This window comes from Sebastes umbrosus, chromosome 6 (assembly GCF_015220745.1).
Source record: "Sebastes umbrosus isolate fSebUmb1 chromosome 6, fSebUmb1.pri, whole genome shotgun sequence".
Classification (NCBI taxonomy): domain Eukaryota; kingdom Metazoa; phylum Chordata; class Actinopteri; order Perciformes; family Sebastidae; genus Sebastes; species Sebastes umbrosus.
The window spans coordinates 8,651,015-8,674,495 of NC_051274.1; the positions used below are offsets into that span (position 1 = coordinate 8,651,015).

The window sequence follows — 23,481 nt, forward strand, 5'->3', positions numbered from 1 at the left end:
CCCGTCAGGGATGACTCTGCTACACACACTTTCTTGATAGGTAAGAAAAAGAGGTGTGGAGCCATTGGTGCAGGGGTTTTACAGCAGTTTAACCCTTTACATGTCCTGGATTCGGACAAGCCAATCACAACTGTTTATCTACATGCGTGGGGATGCATGGGGGTCACATTCTGGAGCCGTCTACTGGCGGGAAAAGAGCTCCAAGATTATTTTTTATTTTTAAACTCTGAACAGCAGCGACAGCGAGTGAAGCGTCTGCTAGCACGTTAGCAGAGCAGCTGTAGCAACAACAGTTCTGTGCATGTGTTTCTGCTACAGCTAGTGTTTACTTCTGCATGTCACCGCCCCGATATATGAGGGCCGCCCTGAAGACTTTAGATTAGATCTGCTATGCAGGGTTTCTTTGTTTTTTTTAACTCTATAAATGTTTGCACCCAGTTTTAGCAACGAAATCAGGGAAATTGTCTTCAGTCTCTATTGAGCGAAGCTTTTCGAGACTGACTTGTGAGTCTAGCAGTGACAAGGTACATGGGGATTTGAACATTCCAAAATTATGGATAATAAATATAATAGAAATGAAATCAAGATCCAATAGACTATCAGAGTCTGTACATTGACAACAAGGGTCTACATTGCAACTTCTGCTAAATATGCTTGATGTAATTATTGGAAAAGAAAGAAGTTAGCAGAAGAAAGAATACATATCTTAAAGGGGAACTACGGACATTTTCAAAAATGCGTGTTATTTCTTATGGTCTAAGACGGTCCAAAAAATATTAGTAAACATGAACATCTCTCTCCCAAATCCCAAAACTAGAGTGCTAAAACTCAAATTAGTGATGTCATAGGGTATAAAGTGTGGACCTGCTCCATAGACAATGAATTGGGAGAGATAATATATGACACTGAGAGCACCTAGGGGGAATGTTCTGAGTATATGGGAACATTTTCTGTTGAATAAAGCTCATTTGGGTATAAAATCATGAAGGAATGAATGAATTAGTTGCACAAAATACCACACCTACAGTGCTAGGATAAGCAACAGGTCCACTAGACAGACTAAAGCAGTATTGTGGTTCTAGACATCACATTCAAGTCCCTGAAAACCGCCACCAAGGACCAAGGCTACAGAAGAAGACAGTACGCTTCTCTGGGCACTGGCTGAGGCTGCCATTTTCTAAGACAGGGAGCTGGCATAGAGAAACTAAAGCCTCTCTCCCCTCCCCTCGCCATGCTGGCAACGGCCCCCAGCAAATCTGGCTTTTAATGTCGCAATGTAAATCTCTAACATAGAGGGTTTACCCTTCTCTCTCCCTACACGGCTCTCACTTCTCTTTCTTCTCATGCCAAGCCCATCACGAGTGGGAGAGAGGGGAGACTGGAGAGCTTTTTCGCATCACCCCCTCCCAGAGCAGGAGTGGGCGACATCAGCTCCTCTCCTTGGTAACAGAGGGAAGAGAAAGGGGGTGTGGAGATAAAGTGCGAGATGCAGGGAGGAGGCATGCGTCTTCTTTTGATGTGCCGTGGTGTTTGATGCCAGGTTGATATCTCCACCACTGAACTGGCAGTGTGCTCTCCACCCCGTTTCTCCCACTCATCTCTCCCTCCTCCCCTCGCCGTACCACCACCCCAACCTCTTCCACAATTGCCTCCCTAAAAGTCTGTCACGGACTCCCCCGTCGTCAAACGCTGTCACAAATGAGCTGGGATGAGCATCAGAGCCGTCTCGTTGCAGGCCCTTAATGAGCTACGAGGCTCACCCACTCCGGGGTTGGTTTGAAGTTCAGTGTCTAGTGAACAGCAGAGGTGTACAGCACCTTCAAACTGAGGGAGAGCCATGGTAGCTACCCAAAGACATCTGTCATGAGTACAGAGCATGATGGGCATTTAATAAGGCTCCAATTAACACTGGGAGTGCTTGTTGCTCCGTGCCCTGCTATTTCGCAATGATGTAGTCATTGCTATACATGTTCAAAAGTCCCAAGTTGCACAAGCAGGAAAAAGCCACGATGGTGTCTTTGACAGTCTCCAAGTACAACCTCGCTGAACCAGACGTGAATACATGGAACAATAAGGCTCTTGTGATCTATTGTTCTCTATGGAGAGAGCAAAGACATTAAACCTTGCACTAAGTAACTAACTAACTAACTATGTGCTGCCTGGATCTTAAGGCTTCATTATACCACTGCATGGTTCGGCTCACTTTTGGTACCAGGTCCTTTTTTCTTTATTTGTTTTCCACTGCAGATAGTACCCCTTCCGTGTAGGCAGGACTCTCAGCTGATCACATGTGACATCATCTTCAATGCCACATTCGCTGAATTCTTTCATTGGCAACCAAACAGAGGGACGTCTGCACTTTGTCAACTGTACAGCGTAGTGTACGTAGTGTACGACATAGTTTTGCAGGCTGCCATTTTTATTTTATTTAGGTCGAATAAATAAAAGAATTGCGGTAGCTATTGACGGCAGACCAATCAGTGTTCTGCAGTGTTATAGCTACACCTTCTACTAACGGCTCGGCTCGCTTGGAACCTCGACCGAGGTGGTACCAAAAAAGGACCAGATACCAGGTACTATCCACAACTTTTGCTAATGGAAAACCAATAATAAGCAATCGAGGTGAGTAGAGCCGTGACGTACCATGCAGTGGAAATGCGGCGTAAGTGCCCACTAGTGTCTGAAACCCCCTTTTTAATGTAAAAAAAGGGGTGGGGGCTGCATCCAACAGTTTTAGTAACTTCACAAAACATTCAAGTCAACATTCACGCCCACTTTATGCAGTGACTGACAAAGTGTGCGAAAGTAAGGCAGAGTTTGGACTTCTCTCTTAAAGTCTCTGTTTTCATTCTTCAAACTCTTTTTTTGTGTACAATCAAGTGCAACACTGATGTACCTCCAAGGAAAGACTGTCTGATCTGAAATTTCTGCCTCATCCCCAGCGGCATGATTCACTGTGTCGAGACTACAAAGAGTCAAAAGACACAGCTCTTCAGGCAGGTAGTGTTTGAATACTGCTATTAGTCCTAAAATATAGAAAAACTAGAATGGCACTCAGAGAGCGCTGACCTCCGCCAAGCTGCCCAAGTACGATGCCACCCCCCACCCCCTCTACATTCAGTTTGCGCCATCATCCACGTGTATTTTTGTTTATGTTGAGATCAGCTGTACGTAGCGGAGCATCGTAAAACACTTCATTCAAACTGGACAGAAACAAAGTAAAACTCACCTAAACCGTCTTCATTACTCTTTCCAACAATCACCAAGCGTGCTTTGGTCGAACTCAACTGTAATTTCACAGGGTTTAATGTGAAAAAACGCTGAATCTACAGGTGCACATGTCTTAAATCCTATGGTGTTAATGCACAGGCTGAGCGGAGATATTAAAAAAAAAATCCCGAAGCCGGATCATGATCCGGATCGCCACCAACATCTAATGGATTGTTCATTGTGCCACATCCCACCCCTACAAAAAAATTTCATTCAAATCAATCGCGGACTTTTGGAGTTATTCTCCAAACGGACAACCAACAAACAAACCAACAAACCAACGATGGTGAAAACATAACCTCCTTCCTAGGCCTTCAGCCTTGGCAGAGGTAAAAAAGCCTTCACAGTCACACCATGATTGCCTTGGATTTTATTCAACCTAACAAACTGAATAGTGGACAGTGAACTGTATACAATAGCTCAGGTGTTTTTCTCCATGATCTTTCACTGATGAAAAGAATGGACAGTGTTTCATGCACCCAAACCCTATTTATCAGATTCAAAGCTATTATATTCTCCGAAGAAGGATGACCGTGACTGCCCTCTTGTGTGTTTAACTGAAATACATAATCCATAAGCAGTCTTTGCTGGACTGTTGGTGTTGGCTTTTCTCTGTACTTTCCTGCTACATGTTGCATGTTGGTGACATAAAGCTATACTGTATGCTCCATGTTACGGCTGTGTGTGTTTTCTGTGCTGTTGTCCCTTGTCCCTCTCCAGTAGCTCTGTCCAGATGTGCTGCACTGCTCAACGAGGTTGGGAAGGAAGTGCTTAAAAGCTCCTGTGCCAGCAGCAGAAGGGAGAGGCTGCTGGTGTGGGGACTGCTGGTTTTGCTGTCTCTCAGCCTATGATTTTTGTATGGTATGTTCGTATTTCTTTGTTAATAAACCCAATGGATTTGAGATATTTAAAGGTGTCTTCGGTGATTGATTTGTGTCAGTGTTGGAGTGTTGTTCGCCCCAATAGGGCTGCTCAAGGGTGGGGTTTAACAAATGGGGGCTTGTCCGGGATCGAACGTCCAAGAGGTGAAGTAAATGTATGTTTTTGTGTGTATTTTGTGGTCTTTGAGTGTAGAGTTTGTCTTTGTTTTTTGTAGATCATTTTTGCTTGATCACTTTGCCTCTGAAATGTGCTCTGCGTCTCGCCTTGCAGAGAGGACGGCTCATACCAAGGATCATGTGTAGAAAACCTCAGTCTGGAGCAAGGTTATAATAGTGTTGAATTTTCAGTTATTTTTTTATTTTATTTTAGTTTTGACATTTCAATTTCATTTTAGTTTAGTTTTCAGTGTGTTTGCTAGTTTTGGTTTAGTTTAAGTTTTTCCGAAAAGTTAATTTTTTTTTTTTTATGTATTTAGTTTTAGTTTGTTGTTGTTAGGGCCAGCTATAATGTCTCAGAATTATCTAGCTACATATACATACAAAATACATGGAGAACTGTGTAGGAATAGCCATCATTTTTAATGTTTAATCTTCGCGCTACTTTAGTGAAGCAATTGACAGTTGGCGGAAATTCATGCTGTCTACTTTTTTTGGTAGAGATGTATTAAATAAAAAAAAAAACTAAAATTGAAATATAATTGTTCATTTTTATTTTATTTTTCATCATTTTTTTTTAGTTATTCTGAAAGGATGTTGTTTTTATTTTAGTTTCAGTTTCCTATAATAACCCTGGAACCTCTGAACTGGCGGTAGCATCTGAGCCCTTCAGTACAGAAAATGCTTCGGCATATTAGTACATTCCTATTCCATATTTTCTCATGTATAGGACATACATTGTAATGTATGATTACAATCCTTTTTTAAAAAAGTTCTTTGTACATGTCCTATTGTCATCGATGAAAACGCTAATAAGGATCCCATTTTGGCAGAGGTGCATGGTGTATTTAATATTCAGTTCAGCTTCTGCTTTCGATCAGTGTGGTTGTTGAGAAACTGCTTTGCTAAAAATCAGTCCAATAAAAGCTTTGCAGGAAAAATATAAATGTTGGATAATCAATGCAGCGTGGATTTAAATGAAAATGTTGTCTAACATAAGCCTGGTAATATCTATCGGCAGGGCCTGCCAAAGCCTTATGGAATCCATTTTGTGACGGCACAGAAGGAAAACAGGCCACGCTTGTGTTTTCGTCTGCAGCAGCGGAGCCTGCAACCCTGTCTGTTGTTGTGCCAGATCTCTTCAGCCTTTTCTCTCTCCAAAGTTAAATCTTAAACAAGCTCTCCTGTCAGATCCTGAAGGCTACATGTTCGCATTAATCAAAACAATGTCCCTGATGGATAAAGACGTCAATGTTGGGAACTCGCAGGGGGGGATGTTTTTCTTTATTCGATGCAGGAGTCTTCTGGAAAGATGGCACAACATCCACCCACTGAAATACATGTCAAATCTTTTTCAACCTCTTTTTGACCATGGCAGGCTCTAACTGATCACTCTTTCAGCTGTACATCTTTACAGCTGGACACATTCACACCTGCCAAGTACAATAACAGCTTGGTCCTGGTCGCCACTGACCAACAACTTGGTTGTAATATGATGCTATATTTTAATAATTGATTGTGACACAATTCAAAAGCAAAAGAGAAAATGTAATTTGCATTGCAGTACTGAAGAAAGAAAGAAAATACTTATTATGAAGACGTCATAACCGAAATTGAAATGCATTTTTGCTAAGAAATCAATATATATATACTGTATATCTATATAAATATACTGTCACTTCAAAGTCCACACTTAACCCCAACTTGCTCTACAGCAAGAGGGTTGCAGGTTCAAAACCCTTCTGTGTGGAGTTTGCATGTGTTAGCGTGGGTTTTCTCCGGGTTCTCCGGCTTCCTCCCACAGACCAAAGACATGCAGGTTAGATTAATTGTTGACTGCCCGTAGGTGTGAATGTGAGAGTGAATGGTTGTCTGTCTCTATGTGTCAGCCCTGTGTCTGGATACCTGTCCAGGGTGTACCCTGCCCACTACCACTTAAAACAGTCGAAAACAGGATGAAGATGACTAAATATGATGAATACTAACGTGGACATTTGACACAGGACTAAGACTAAATAAAAGAAATTGCTGACAAAGTGAACACTTGTTGTGACTTAGCTGGGGGCCGACATCGCTGCCAATTGCTTCGCCCCATCTGTGACCTCAGCACCTTACTACATGACTCAGTGATTCAAGACTGCCCCCTTGCTGTGAGTTTTGACCACCCATCACCACATCTGGACCGATGACACAGGGACGGCTAACACTACTTAGCCTCCCCCTCATCTCTACACCATGGGACGAACACAGCACTGAGTGCGCAGGAGGTGCTGATGACTCAGCAGGTGTTGAAATAACATGAATGAAAAAGCAAGCTAGGCTGCAACTTTCTGAGTGGAATACAAACTTAACAGCATGCTGGTCTTCAAACATGTTGAATGTTTTAAAGGCACAGACATCAGCCCACCATAGAAGTGAACAGTGTGTCTCCTAGCAACGCCGATTTTCAATTGACACTCAAAGCGATGTCATGGGAAACTCTCACTCAGAAGCTCGAGGCTTAGATACGGTTTCCACAAATAAAATAAAGAAAATTATAATATAAAGAAATGTGTCCAAAAAACGGTTTTGAAAAACAGAACTATGTACAATAGTCTGTAGTCTTCTTTACACAGAAAGTGAGACTAAAACTTGATTTTAAAAGGCTGTAAAGGTTTGCGGTTACACTACACTATTAACATCGCAGAGACCTAAAACCTGCTTGACTTGGATAAAAATGTATTGCTGTCAAAATGATTGAAATGTAGTGACTTGAGATGTCACATAACAAAGAACAAAACAGACATGATGACAGACGTGACCTCAGGCAAATTTCAAGTCTCTGCAAAGAGATCTTCATATAGAAGTGCATAGTTTTTTAATACACATGTGGAAGCGTGCTCTAAATCGTGCACATAACGTTGACTTTAATGGTTTCACTTAAATTGAATTTAACTGTTATTTAATTTAACTTGAACAGTGCTTTGAGTTCAAGAGGCGGTATACTTACTCATCATCTGGTGTTAGCTGCACTGGTTCATTAGTAAACTGCGTGTCAAAGTTTTCGAGGCCGTAGTCATCAGTGATTTGAGGTTTGAAGGGCGGCGTCATCTCTTTCTTCTCCAGCTGAGGAAAAACAAACACATAAAAATGAGTTGTGGACAACAATAGTTCTTACTCAATAATGGAGAGTGGAGACAATGTAGAAAAAAACAAAACAAAGCACGTCATGTACTCTAAATTAAAACATTCTGCATTTGCAGGCCATTGATTTGCTGTTTGGGAAACTGCACATCCCCTGCTTTGATCAAAAGTATTATTATAATTATACATGATTACCTAAAGCATATGGAGCCATATTTGAGTGGTTATGAATTAATTATTAATTAATCAAACCTTTTTAGCTCACATTTAAGAGCACTGGTACAGTACTGGGTCAGCCTTTGTGCTAGTAGGTTAATCTTTGTGCTAGTGGGTTAGCCTTTGTGCTATTGGGTTAGCCTTTGTGCTACTGGGTTAGCCTTTGTGCTATTGGGTTAGCCTTTGTGCTATTGGGTTAGCCTTTGTGCTACTGGGTTAGCCTTTGTGCTAGTGGGTTAGCCTTTGTGCTATTGGGTTAGCCTTTGTGCTACTGGGTTAGCCTTTGTGCTAGTGGGTTAGCCTTTGTGCTACTGGGTTAGCCTTTGTGCTAGTGGGTAAGCCTTTGTGCTAGTGGGTAAGCCTTTGTGCTAGTGGGTTAGATTTTGTGCTAGTGGGTAAGCCTTTGTGCTAGTGGGTTAGCCTTTGTGCTACTGGGTTAGCCTTTGTGCTAGTGGGTTAGCCTTTGTGCTAGTGGGTAAGCCTTTGTGCTAATGGGTAAGCCTTTGTGCTACTGGGTTAGCCTTTGTGCTAGTGGGTTAGCCTTTGTGCTACTGGGTTAGCCTTTGTGCTACTGGGTTAGACTTTGTGCTAATGGGTTAGCCTTTGTGCTAGTGGGTTAGCCTTTGTGCTAGTGGGTTAGCCTTTGTGCTAGTGGGTTAGCCTTTGTGCTACTGGGTTAGCCTTTGTGCTACTGGGTTAGACTTTGTGCTAGTGGGTTAACCTTTGTGCTAGTGGGTTAGCCTTTGTGCTAGTGGGTTAGCCTTTGTGCTAGTGGGTTAGCCTTTGTGCTAGTGGGTTAGCCTTTGTGCTAGTGGGTTAACCTTTGTGCTAGTGGGTTAGCCTTTGTGCTAGTGGGTTAGCCTTTGTGCTAGTGGGTTAGACTTTGTGCTACTGGGTTAGCCTTTGTGCTAGTGGGTTAACCTTTGTGCTAGTGGGTTAGCCTTTGTGCTAGTGGGTTAACCTTTGTGCTAGTGGGTTAGCTCGCTGAGCAGCGGCTTTCACTCGTTCTTTGGCTCAGTAGGTGTGAGGTCATGGACGAGTAAACTTCTGGACTGTCGGTCTATTTGTCCGTGTTTTCTTCCGTTGTTCTTGTTACAAGCTGTTGTTTGTGGTATGTGTTGCTTGTTGTTTACACGGCAAACGGGTTTTAAAAAATGACGGTTGCGAGTGCTTCATTGGCTCATGTGTTCAACCAATCACACGTACACGTACATCACTCATGGTTCCTCTTGTGCTGGGAGAGAACCTACTCTGAAATAGGAGCTAAAAAAAGTGCCCCAAAACAGCGTTCTAAGAACTACGATCATTCCTAGCTCTTGCGGTGCGGACACAATAAAAAAACAGTTTTTTTTAGAACAAACTTAGAACCATGAAAAAGCTCCTCTGGTCCGAAAAACGCCTAATGAGACACACTGTTGCACTGACATGTTCCTTCATTACCATGAACACACACACACACACACACTCTAGTTTATCTTGACTCATACAACGCCCTGCTGCCTCAAATACTCACTACAGAACCAAATGTGGATTCATCCGCCACTGAAAATAGTTCCCAACAAACACACCATTTCCTCCTGTTTGAGTAACGTTCATTAAAAACTACAGTGACCAGCTGTTTGAGGGAAATTACTGAGCCTTTTTTAACCAGCTGAGAGCCACAGAGAGGAAAAGAGAAAGTATATAGAGAGTCAGATTAACATGTTGATGGTTTTGGTGTTAACAATTAGCACTCTGTAAAAAAATGTGTGGCCTATATAACTAAAATTGTCTTTACTTGACCGTACAGGATCTGCCACGCCTATAATGCAATGAAAAGTTTTAATTGATGTTGAGTGTTGATTTAATTGACTTGCAATTGACTTGTCAGTGCCTTCATTTGACACAATAAGTAGGTCTGAAAAATACAAGGAAAGGAGGGAGATGATTAAACAGTCAAAGAGCCCATAACATAAAAGTGTGCTATACAGTACACCAAGCAGGTTTAAACACTGTGGCTCTTTTCCATATGGTCAGATCCGCTACATGTCTCTGTGGAAATGAAGACGGGACTGAAAAAAGGGAGAGGAAAAACAACAGAGCAGAGAAGGTTGAGGCAGCAGAGTAATTGTGCCCGTGTGATTCAGCCAGCAGAGTTTTTGTGTGGTTTGTTTCCATGGTTTCACATCGGTCCCTCATCCTGTTAAAATGTGCACAGAGGATATTTTCTGAGAACACAATAAAGTCAGACCACAGGTACACAGGTTTGCTCTCCGTGTTGTTTTTGGCTGTTTCCTCAATCTAAGAATAACTAGAAGTAAGCTTAGGGGAAGCTTAAAATAGTGATAAATCAATATGGTTTTTGAAGGCTGATTCAGGTGCTGTCCGATAGCCGATAGTCAGCTATTTTTTATATTTTTATGATATGAATTTTAATGTCAAAAAGTAAATTGAATTAAAGATATGTATAGGCTATATACAGTCTTTGAGTGTCAAATATTATCAGCCGATTGAATGTCCATTATCAGTCTGTTTATCACTACCGTTCTCATGGTTCAGACAGCAAAACTACATCTACCACGTTGTGAAAATGAAACTTAACGTTGTGAATTGAAACAAAGCAGCTTGAGGTATAAACAAAACTACTTGGTTAGGTTTAGGAAAAGGTCATGGTTTGGATTTAATTAAGAAAAGGTTTGTTACGTAACTTGCATACTTGGCGTTAATTAAGTATGTAAGTTACATAACAAAAGTAGGTAAAAAAAAGTCATTGCTGACTTTTGGTTTCACACAGGACACGTACAGCAGTCTCTCGATGTATTACAGAATCATCTGGCGCGCAAACCAAAAAAAGCTTCCAGGTTACTTCCAGGGATATGCGGCCTACTGAATATGCGCAGTAGTGTTAATCCCATCATGCTTCTGGCCCAGCTGGGCTTTGTGAACGAGCAAATCGTTCAGCAGTGACATCATTCAGAAAAAATGACTTTTCTGGGCTTTGGAAAAGTTTTACAAAGATTGAAAACCCCATGGCTTAAAAATGTACGCTACAAAGTGTAATAATTGACCATGTTTATAGGTGGAGGTTCCTGTCAACAGTTTTACACAGTTCTCTTTTACAATGGTGGTCTATGGGGAAAATGCTTTTTGGGCCACATGGGAATTATTAATTGCAATGTCGTGAGTGGCCACTTGAAAAAAATTCGAAGCATGGCTGAGCGGCGGTGCTATATCTAGTTCTTAATATACATCCATGATCCACACAGCCTCCTACATACGCAGACTTTGTTGCTCTTTATATGACCATCACCTGACTTCCTTCTTTGCTCCCATCATAATTACTATGGCTGCTAAAGGTCAGCGTTGTCTTCTTCTATTTGTATCGTAATCAACAGCGTGAATATGATAATAACCTTTGAACCGACTAGTACGTGTAGCAGGCCCCTTCTAACCCATATTTATGAGGCTGATGATGCAAATTCAATTGGGTGATATATTGTTGATTGAATAACCGTACAATATGAAGATCTGTGCATTCTGAAATTCCATCTAAATGATCCATTACAGTGAAATCATTTTAAGGCACCCGCCTCTCTGTCTGCCTGTTAAACCTTTTTGGCACTTTATTATATAATATATATATAACAAGGTAACAATGGAATAATGTTTTTGTAATAATACTGTAAAATGGGGTCATATTGTAATTTTCACAAAGCACTTTGCAATTAAAGTAATAATTTTATTACTAATTTTAAGAAGGGATAATATTTTGATAGACAAAATGGTAAGAGTGGGGTAATGTGAATAATAATGAAGTAATAATAAAAGTTAAAAGTCTACCAGGTAATGGAGGGATTATTTCCCCCTTGAGTTGCTAGATTGCTTAATGTGCAGGAAGAGTTGTGTTTCATTAATGGAAAAACAGCAAACTGGAAGCCACTGAAATTAATTGGCTGAATGAAAACAGTATTTCTATTAGAGAAAAAGAAAGTGAGACTTGACATGACATGACTGTTGCACTGATTGGATTGGGGCTGTGGAAATCTACATTATGCTGAATATATCAAGACAACAGGTACACATGGAGGAAGTGTTGAGGTTATATTTACAGCAAATTAAAACAGGAGATCAGAAAACAGGGAGGGTTCTGACTAAAATACAATACAACTACAAAAACCGACAATGGTTTCTTTTATCAATGGCCAAGATGTATCATTTTCTATCCTTAAAAGAGTACTCCACTGATTTATCATCGCATTATATAATAATATCATATAATAAATATATAATTTTGGACATTGGACAGATTCAATTGGAGCCTACATTACCCACCCTACTCAACTGCTGACAGTTGGGTCAGAGATTTGGGTGTGTTATGCCTCCAGCAGAGATGTCTCACTTCTTTCTAACTCCACACCTCCAGATTTTTTTTTTTATTTTCAAACTTTCAGTCTTCCGACCCAACGCTGACTCAAGTGACATCACTCTGGAACATTTATCAGACATCACACAGCTCCCACTGGGAGGGAAGAGCGAGCCTTGTGTGGTTCCCCAACACCTGTGTGTACAATTTGTGGAGTTCCTCTTTAACCAAGTAGTTTTAGTTGTCTAAACTTAAACCAAACCGTAACCATAGAGACGGCAGATCAGAAAAGCAATTTTGGAAGGCACTGACTAATGACCTATTTTGTTGTTTAGGTATGAACACTGTCGAGGAATCAATCAAACACCCACAACTTGCTTTCCAGTTCCACTTCTTGTTTGTGTGCGTGTGTGTTCAGTAAACCCCTACTACACTCCGGGTTCTCCTGCTGGCTTTTGCAGCAGTTTCTATGCTTCATTAGTGTTATTGGTTCAAAGTGCTCTGTGGGAACAGCTTCAAACAAACAAACAACACACAACAACTCACTTTCTCTCTTTATACCTTTTTCTATCGCTCCCTCTCCGTCAAATTGGCCCACCTTCTCCCCAATTTCTCTCTCTCTTTCTCTCTTTGCTATTTTTTGGAAGCTTTTTTCAGCACCTACCTACACTCCTCTGTCAGTTTCACCCCCTCACATCCTGTCTCCATCTTCCTCCTCTCCGTTTGTCTATGTCTTACTCATTGTCAATTCTTTCATCTTTTTCACATCCCTCTCCTCCTACTTTCCCCAGTCTGTCTGATGTGTTGTTGGGCAGGCTGAAGCTCTGTGTGGTGGTAATGAAGCACACTGAAGGCCAGGAACCAGCCTGATACATACACACATGCACATGCACGCGCGCACACACACACACACACACACACACACACACAAGGAGTGCCCCTGAGGCCAGAGGGGCACATGAAAGAACCAAATGAGCGCCAGGGCTATACAGGCAATCCATGGGTTCTCAGATCACAAGCACCTGTCAGAGTGTGTGTGTGTACGTGTGTGTGTGTGTGTGTGTGTGTGTGTGTGTGTGTGTGTGTGTGTGTGTGTGTGTGTGTGTGTGTGTGCGTGTGTCTGTGTGTGTGTGTGTGTGTGTGTGAATTCCAGTGACATTGATGCTTTCAGGACAGGATTGGACGATTGTTAATGTGACTGCAGTCTTACCACAGTCAACAGATGTGAAGCCATGCATCACACACTTGGACCGTACCACTTAATCACACTGGAGTGGAGCTCCACAGCGCTGCAGAAGCACATCTCCATAAGAACAAGGAGATTAACATCAGAGAGGCCAAGTGCCTTCACTTCACTGTTCACGGTTTGAATTTTGGAAGTGAAATATCTTTCAAAATATTGTCTTCTTGTACAGATCTGCTGTCAGACAGTAAACACCCCACAGAGAAAAACAGTGTATTGTTTATGTACGGAGCTCACTTCGATGGACAAAAGGGACATCTCTGGATAGAAAACATGGTGCTGTGTGTGAAAAGGCTTGCTGTTATTTTTCCTTTTTTGTTAAACATAGTTAATGTAACTTCAAGTGCTGAGATTCAGGAACATGGCGACACAATGATAACTTGACAGACAGGTTGTAAACAAGCCAACAGTTCAGCCAAGAAACTCAGTGCATGCACAACTATGGTACAACTAAGCGCTTTAAGAACAAAAGACTAACAAAAAGCTACATGAGACTACCACTCTACCTCAGATGACACTGCTGTTCAGTCTTTCAAATGTACTTTTTTGGCGCCTAAAATAACCCAAAAATGAATCAGGAATCATTATTCATTATATCATTATAATTTTTACCTCCGCCAAGGCCGAAGGCCTAGGGAGGAGGTTATGTTTTCACCAGCGTTGGTTTGTTTGTTGGTTTGTTGGTTTGTCCGTTTGGATGATTACTCCAAAAGTCTGCGATGGATTCGAATAACATTTTTTGGAGGGGTGGGGTGTGGCAAAATGAACAATCCATTAGATTTTGGTGGCGATCCGGATCATTATCCGGCTTCGGGAATTTTTTTTAATAACTCCGCTCAGCCTGTGCATTAACACCACAGGCTTTAGGACATGCGCAGTGTAACTGATGACGCGTTCATGACGCGTCACCCTGCCTCTTTCCTTCTGCCTGCAGAGAGAGGGACAGCGAGAGAGCGGCGGGTGGAGGGAGGGAGGGACACCTGTAGATTCGGCATTTTTTCACATTAAATTCGGTGAAATTACAGTCGAGTTCGACAAAAGCACACTTGGTGATTGTTGGAAAGAGTAACGACAACAGTTTAGGTGAGTTTTACTTTGTTTCTGTCAAGTTTAAATGAAGTGTTTTACGATGCTCCGCTACATACAGCTGTTCTCCACATAAACAAAAATACACGTGGTGAAGGCTGAACGTAGAGGGGTGGGAATCGTACTTGGGCAGCTTGGCGGAGGTCTGCTCTCTCCAAGTGCCATTCTAGTTTATTATATTTAGTCATCCTCATCCTGTTTTTAGCCGACTAAAAGTCTAGGAATTTTTGTCTTATCTTAGTCAGAGAAAACTGTTTTAGTCATCACATTATATTGAATGTTTCATTCTGTCTAGATTAGCCAAAATATCACCTGGTTTCTTTCTCCTAAGCTCTGCTGTTGTCATTGTTAACGTTAACTTCTAAGTCAGTGAGTTACTCTGAGTCCTCCTGACTGTGCTCATTATGTGCTGACGGTGTAGTCCTGATGTGGGACACGCAGCACAGAACACCAAACTGCTGTATTGAAAAAAACAAAAAACATTTATATGACTAAACATAATATTTAGTCTACTATTTTTTGTCAACAAAAATAAAAAATATATTTTGGTAAAGTTTTTATTTTTTTAACGATATTGCATGTTGATATAATCACAGTCGTGAGTGTTTGATGACGTCGCTGTCGTCTCCTCAGCATCTTGTCTTAGTCATGGAAAAAAAAGGGTCGCTGACGAACATATTCATAGTTTTGGTTAATGAAATTAAAACGGGTCTATGCAAGACAAAAATGCAAAGCTCAAACCAGTCACATGACCAATGTTGACCAATTACAGGCAACTGTGCTGGAGAGGTAAACCAGGCTGTGAGAAACATTTAAATTCGGCCAACCAGTCAACGAACGCTGTAGCTTTCAAATTATTTTTGATCCCAAACTCATAATCTTGCCTGTACTAAAACATCAATTGTGTATCAATTATGCTGCCAACTTTTAACTTTCTGTTGTTATTGTGGAACAAAACAGCAAGGTAAAGTAAACTATGTATTGGTTCAAAGGTAAGACAAAGATGCACCCACAACATACAGTACAGGGGTTAGATATCTGGTTTCTTTCCAAAATGTGATCTCAGTGTCAATGAAAATTAACTCACAATAGTGAAATCCAGTTGTACCCACTTCCAAATTATACATTTCTTCTCAACGCTCATCAACTTGACAGTTCTCTGGCAGTGAAGAACTGTGGATTTGGCGAGGGCATAAAAGAGGACGGCAGGTAAATGATATTCAAATGTGTCATCTCTTCAGAGAGAAAACTCAGCGCTCCCTCAGGAACTGTCTGATGAATATTAATATGTGGTAACAACAGTAGCGGCGTGCCAGGCCTGTCAGGTCTGGAGACAGGTTTCCAGTTTGAGGGCAGAGAGCGTCGCTTCTCCTCCTCTCACAGCTTTGTCAACTTGTTTTCCCTCTGTGCTACATGGGAGCTTTGTCACTGGGCTCAGGATTCCTCTCCGCTTTGATATCTTTCCCGAGTTTGCCTTTGGTGTGTACTTCACAGGCACCGTGGCAGCACTCATTAACACACTCTTGACAATTGTTTTCCCCCTCTTTTATGCCACTGTACTACCTGCCACCCCACCTAATTGTCCCATGAGGGACATGGCAACAATGAGGCTAGAGAAGTGGCCTTGATTCATCTTTAATTAGCATTCGCGCTAATATCTGTCTAATAAAGTAGCGCGGTGCTTGTAAACTGGAAACAAGTGCTCTCCTACAACAGTGTAGAATTCAGGAAATAAGGGCTCTATTTTCTTTAATAGATTCAAATGCAACAACTGGCATCACGTCTGTAAATGATGATATTTTTGATAATGATATTCGCCTATGCAATGATAATGACTGAGGTCAACATCATCTGTATTATGATATATTCTAAATTGATTTATGATAATCAGCTAACTGATTAAAAGAAGTGGAACTTAGTGCAGTAATTACATCGCATTTAATGTTACAATTCCATGAATCATAAGCATATGGTTATGGATTTTTGGTAGCGCTTTCATGATATAATGTTGAATTTGGACTCATGCGAGAGCAATCTTATACTAACTGCTACTTATACAAATGCAAAGGTCTATGGTTGACCCTTAAATGGGATCAAGAACAACACTTAACTTACTGACCTACATCACTGACAGTACAAGTGAAATATATTTACATGATAAATAAATGTATTGGTATCATTAAAACACCTTTCAACTGATCATCTCATACCTCCCCCCTTCTTTCAAGTCCCGTCTCAAATCATTTTGTGCGTCAGAGCTACGCCATCAATCACCGAACCGCAACTTCAACCCCCCCACACACACACACACACATGTTGGTGCGATTATATGTGTGTGTGTGTGTGTGTGTGCATGCGTGTGTGATTAAGAATTCACTTTAATTTGCCTCGTTGCTCCACAGAGGGGGAAGGCACTACTAGTCTACACACAATGTCTATAACTATATCATCCATTTTTTAACACACACACACACACACACACACACACAAAGGGCTCCACCTCACTCATGTGCCTGTTCAGATCACAATAGGAGGGTGCTCTCTGTGTTATTTAAGCTCTTGATATATACAGTAGACCCATACTATCTACTATCTGGTTTTGACAGAGGCAAATGAGAATGTGAAATGACAGCTGTGCACTGTTCCCAGAGCTGATTGGCATTAAATGTGGGCGTGCAGTGTTTATTCTCTGTTTGTTGTTACATTAGTTGTGACAGACCCCAGATCAGCTGTCAGCAGCTGTCTGTCAGGAAGCAACACGCACCCCCTGATCCCACCAGTGAGGAACTACAGTATATTTCTAAGTGGAATGTGTATCACCTTCCGCCTCATACTCACATCTGTTTGAAATGATATTGTGGATGTTGCATCCCCATTCTTTCCTCTTTTTTTCTTTTATACTTTGGATGAGTTGGTAAAGTTGATGTGTTTTCCACTTGGTTCAGTTTCTTTTTTCTTACTTTTTTCTTTTCAAAGATTTTGATTTAGTTTTCATCTCGTTTTTGTTGTGGACATTTTTTTTATTTTTCTTTAGGCTCATATTTTGTAGTGAAACTTGTCATAGCAGACCATCATCTATATGTTTTGAAAAAGGCATAGGCAATATAAGATAAGATGTTTTTTCTCCCCGCTCCTTTTGTGGGCATGGAATGTGTATATTTTGAAAGATTACAGTGTTTGTTGGAAATTCTGTGTACACTGAAATGGCCGCAATAAACAACGATTTCATGAATTAAAGCATGTGATTTTTCCTCTCCTCATTCATTCTGCTCTTACCTGGTCCCAGTCTATATTGCGGAAAAATGTGTGTGACTTGATATCTGTGAAGCCCGTCTGGACCTGGCAACCCAGCCGCTCCTTGGGATCCTGTTGGGACCAAGACAGCTGGTCAGAAACATAAAGATTATTCTTTATAATCTAGATGTAGACAAATGCAGGCTTACCGTCCGCTTGATTCCACGTTATGTGGACACTAATAAAGTCCAGGGGGGACTATATGTCAAACGATAGAATTTCTCTTATTATAGCTCAGATGTTATACAGTCTTAACAGAATGAAACAGCGTGGTCAATTAGTAATAATGCTGGCCACACATGATTTCATCATGCCCTGCATGTTTATGTGTACATATAGCCCCCCTGCTAACAGCTTAACTTGGACTGTGTGCTCTTTTCATCACAACAATTATGGTGATGACTTTACAGAGGTAGAGTGCATGTGGAAGGCTGCTCGCATGAACAGAAGCAGCCTCGTGCATCAGAGCTGCGCTACCACGTCACACACGAGAAACCTTGTTGCAAAAAACATGAAACCAGGGACTGAAATGCATAAACACTTTTGCAAATGTGCACACAGAAAATCAGTATGCTCCGTACTCATTCTACAAACGTACATTTAAAATAGATCAATATATTTCTTAAAGGGCCACAGCTGTGTTTTTACATGTTGTAGTTTATTTACCACAGATCACTTTTGCTGCTGACCCTTTACCAAAAAGTGCATTTTTTTTGTTTCAGGCAATCGTCTTCCATTCAGAGACCTGTAAACCTGCTTGAGTAAAATTATAACTCTGGTGTTATTCTATATATTTCCATGGAGACATCAAAACAATGTGTCCATATACTGTCCAGCGTTTCAAGCCCATTGGTTCCTACTGAAGAGATCAATCTTAATCTCAAAATATATAGTTTCATTTTAAAGAAAAGGGTTCAATAATTTCATCAAACAGCTGGTCACGATAGTCTGTAACAAATGTGACTCAAACCGGAGGAAATAGTGCATTAGTTGGGAACTACTTTCAGCCGCAGATTGATCTACATGTGGTGCCCTAGTGCAGGGGTCTCCAACAAGTAGCTCGCTCATTACCTGTGTCTGAGTGGCTCACTAAAGGTTACAAGAATATGGACATAAGTTTGATAACACAAACTCACATTGTAAACCAGTTTAAATGTCTATTCATTCAAATTCACAGACATTGCGCCCCCCTCTGACACAAAATTATTATTTGCCAATCGGCCGACAGTTAAACAAGTTGCGCTGCTTTCGAATTTCATAACATCAGCGACGCAGTAACATCAGGTGATTTTAGCAGACCAGCAAGCGTAAACCACATTCGACAATGACCGCAGAAAATAACCAGGCCAATAAAAATATACTATTTTAATGAGGAATGGGTGATGACAAATGTGTGCGTCTCATTTGCGTTGCGAGCGTGTCAGTCGGTAAAAGAGGTAACGTCGAGCGCCACTTCACCAAAGTCCATGGCAAACTTTTCACGGGACTCTCCGGCCGGTAGCAGTTTATGAACGGAGAAGGTAAAGGAGCTGAAAACAACGCTTAAAAGACGACATTCTCTGTTTACCAAACTGACGGAGAAGGCCAACGCTGCAGCAGAGGCTTCGTTTAGTGGCGCACATCCTAACGAAGCACAAATAGACCTTCACCGATGGCGGAATTGTAATAGAGGTGATGACTACGGTGGCTGCAATGTTCTTAAAGGACCACGAAAGTAAGACAGAAATGATGTCCGCTGTTGGCGATGTACAACTTGGTGGCGCTACGTGTAGCTCTCGGCCACTTTAATTTTGTCAAATTATCTCTCAGAGGAAAAAAAAAAAAGGTTGGAGACCCCTGGCCTATAGTGAGTATTTGTGGTAAAATAAACTACAGTGTGTGTGTTCATGGTGATGAAGGAACATGTCACCCAGTTCACAATCTCCTGTTGTGTTCTACATGTGTGAAAGATCATAATAGAAAACGTCTGAAACGTGCAAAAACATTCACACAGTAAGTTCAATATTTCCCTTGCGCTGTATCCTAGTTTCTACTATCTCACTGCGAAAAAATGAAGGTATCCTTAAAGTTTCACCGTATGGAATCGCAGGAACAAAAACATACATTCAGGCAGTCTGAATCAAATGAAGAGGCCTTCCCTGGCTGTCCGAGCCCAAGCTCTTGGCCATGATCCCACACATGGTGATTTGACTGAGCAGCAGTGTACACACACACACACACACACACAGAGAGAGATAGAGAGAGAGAGAGAGAGAGAGGGCTGACTGGGAGTGGACTGCTCTCACCTTGTTTAGAAAGCCCTTGAGCACGCTGGCAGCTTTCACCGACAGAGACCTTGGGATGCGAATGGGCTTCTCAAGAATAACTGTTGGCAAAAAAGAGAAGAAGGACAGCAACAAAAAAGAGAGAGAGAGAGAGGAGGAAAAGGACAATCGTGAGTAGGGAGGAGGATGATTCACAGTCCAACCTGCCTGTGGGTGACATGTCTGCTGAGTGGGAGTCAAAGGAAGGGAGGAGATACAGAGGACACTGTTTCTGTTCTCTTTTCTCACTTTTGATGGTCCACACACAGCCTTGAGACTCCCACAGCTCAACAATGTCATACAAACGAGAACAAAGACCCGTGAAAAATAGTTTTTCTCCCTCACAGTCTAAAAACAGAGGGATGTAGTGCTGCCTCACACATTAGTGCTTCACGCTGAGGTGACCAGAGTTTTTCTTTTTTCCTCCAATCACAGCTCAAGGTTGAGCGGTCGGTGTGTGTTCTCGCACGGACGTGGGTACTCCCCATCTAACGTTTCAGAATAAAAGAAGTGGCTGCTGTGCCCAAAACACCTCAGAATAGACATGTAGATGAGATGAAGCTATACGCTCTCTATAAACACCAGTCATCTCTGGGTAAAGAGTGCAGCAACAGGCACATCATTTGTGATTAACTGTGATAAGATTTTCCAGTACAGCTGGTAAAGAAACCCTTATGAATGAATCGGTATTTGGCCTCATTTAAGCTATAAGGGGACACTTTTTCCCCCTGTGTTTTGCCTGTCAGGCTATAGGCTCCAGGCTCCAGGCTCAGATTCGTTCTTTCGTCTCAGTGGTATATTGTTACCACATTTTGTTCTACATGTTCTTGCTGCTGTTATGCATTAGTGATTGATTTCTACTCGGGTGGACAATGAAGTTTTATTCTACATGCTTCTCCGTGGAGGTTGTTTAAGCTGTGTGCAGCCTGTGAGGAAAGGTCTGCAGACACTACTACGGCTGAGAAAAAGAAAAAGTACCCCAACAACAGAATTCACACCGTGCTGTTTGTAGTAAAGATGCAGTTAAAATATGACAAGATTCTCCATAACATGAGTTTGGCACGTGGTTTGGGTTTGTTATGTAGTTAAAGCTTCAGTAAGCAACAAGTTTTTGGCATCATTATGCAAAAATTCCATAATAACCTTTCAGCATATTGTAATTGAAGTGTTCTGAGAGGAAACTAGACTTCTGCAACTCCTCTTGGCTCTGTTTTCAGGATTTAAAAAATTTAGCCCGTGACGGAAGACTTTGGCCAATCACAGGTCATTTCAGAGAGAGAGAGAGCGTTCCTATTGGCTCTTCTCCGGCTGGTGGGCGGTGCTTTGTATTTCCTCAACATATCTCAACATTGCTGCCGGGCCACAAACTTTCTCATTTTACAGCTGAACAGTACAATACAAGATGATTCTGAGAACATTTGAGGAGAGAAATAGGCGTTACAGTAACAGAATATTGATTCGGCCAATTCTATCTTATGATAGATACACAGATATACTGTTGTATCAGTATCAGCCTGATGAAGACTTTGAGACATTGTTTGAAAGCTCTGGAAAAAGATAGTAGTTTTTTCGTTCAAACTACGGTTTTCAAGGTCAAGAATGACCTTTAAACCATTTTTTTCCATCCAAAATATTTCAGTTATTCAAACTGTAGACATTATAACGTGAATACCACCTTGTGGCTGGTTCCCCAACTGAATCAAATGTTTGCCAGCTGTCTGTCTGTCTAAAGCTCTGGGGTTGGCATGTGGAGCACTGATACCCAAAGCAGGGCCTGGCACCGGGTCTAGCTAGGTGGCATATGGCTGGGTGGCTCCTATAGTGAAAGGGTTGGTTTCCGTTGGCAGGAATTCATCTCGAAACCTGCTGCTCTAAACCAGTAAGACCGCCAGGAGGATGGTACTGGTGGCAGATGCTAGCCGTGGCGCCACGCTATGCTCCTGACAGTCACAGCAGAGACATAATGCGTCACACGAGGCTACCGTAGTATGGAGGAATTTCCGTTGTAGAGGACTGTGTGTGGGTGGCTGTGTGAGAGAAGGGGGTGTGCTATGTAAGGATACCATATGGCTCGAGGAACACAAATGCAAATAGGACGGATATTATACAGGTTCCTCTACCCTGAGGGTGTGATCACACCGAGTAGGGTGTTATAGGTAACCGCAGGTCGCAGAGGTGTGTAGATGAACGGACGCACACACCTCATAAATCCCATCAATGCTGTGTGTGGAAGCGTCAAAAATGCTGCTTCGAAACACACAAAAGGAAAAAACTAAAAAGATTATGATCAAAAGTATAAAAAGAAACATCCCGCTAAGGTCAACAAGTGACCCTCATTCATGTTTGCTTGCAGCCAGAAGAATACAGTATGTTCCAGCCTTAGGTACGTGTGCACAGAAAGTCACTTAGAGACATTCATGTGGTTAAACACCCTACCTACTTTGTGTAGATCTGTAGAGATTTTTACATGTCTATGTGCCCAATTATAATTTCTTTACCATTTGACACCTGCAGCACACGCAGACACCATTCAGACAGAAGAATTATAAAGAAGGAGTACAGAAGCTGAAGGCAAATTCAAGGAGCGAATGTGATGAAAGTGCTGCTGCTTTTGAGCGTCAATGGCATTGGCAGATTTTTGCACAGAGCAAGGACCGTGGCCTCATCAGACGCACAGTGATGTATAATGTTATGAGGAATTTATTACGGCAAAGTAAATTCAAAGGAATCTACCGGGGATGTGTGCTTGCACAAATTTGATTGGCCGACCCAGTGCATTGCTGGATGATGACACGTTGCGTTGAACAACTTTTCAGTTTTTTGTTTTAGTTTAGTTTAATTTTATCAACCAGAGCTCTTTTATCAAGCAGAGCTCTTTGTGATTTTCAACATGTAGTTGAAAATAATTTGGAAGATATTAAAGATATTTCTTTCTGGCTCCAGTAAGTTTCAGTGATAGCAGCAAACACCTCAACACCTCGTCTTTAGAAACATATAGGTGATCACATAATGCTACATCGTTCTACATTACAGTCTACGCTTCACAAAAAGGGTAGCAGCACAGCAGACCAAACGTAAGCATTAGTCCAGACTTTGTTCATTTCCCCTCAGCTTGTTTTGTTAGGCGAGGCTTAAGTAAATGCCGTCCATCACAATTCTACATCCGTCTCCTGTTAAAATCATAATGATGAAACAATGTTACAACAGCAGAAAACATGCTCATAAAACTGTATGTGTCTCAGTGTGGTACATCTCAGTTCAAATGAAAATGCCAGTAGCTGCAAATAAAGCAAACTAACGGAAAGAAAAATGCTGAAATCTTCCACACATGCACCCTAAATCTGTAGAGGCCATGATGTACTGCCAGATTCTGCACAGTTCATGAGGGGTGTGGGAGCATGCATTAGAGCATGTGCATGCAGCAGTACATCGTTACATGAATTCTCAAATATTAACCCTTTCTCTTGCTCACACACACATACTTTAACAGCATGTATTGGAGGTAAGATCCACGTAGACAACAGCCAACTGTTACAGTTGTGTTACCCTTTAAAGGTCCCATATTAT

At 41.6% G+C, this 23,481-nt stretch overlaps 1 protein-coding gene across 3 annotated transcripts in view; it reads right to left on the reverse strand.

Annotated features, from left to right (window-relative positions):
• prkcz (protein kinase C, zeta) overlaps positions 1–23,481 on the reverse strand; it is a 127,236-nt gene that overhangs the window by 7,198 nt on the left and 96,557 nt on the right. For all 3 annotated transcript variants that reach the window (XM_037773726.1, XM_037773728.1, XM_037773727.1), the window contains 3 exons: positions 19,897–19,976; positions 17,594–17,683; positions 7,297–7,412 (listed from right to left, as the gene is read on the reverse strand). In XM_037773726.1, the coding sequence (XP_037629654.1) occupies positions 7,297–7,412; positions 17,594–17,683; positions 19,897–19,976 (286 nt within the window). The remainder of the gene's footprint in view (positions 1–7,296; positions 7,413–17,593; positions 17,684–19,896; positions 19,977–23,481) is intronic.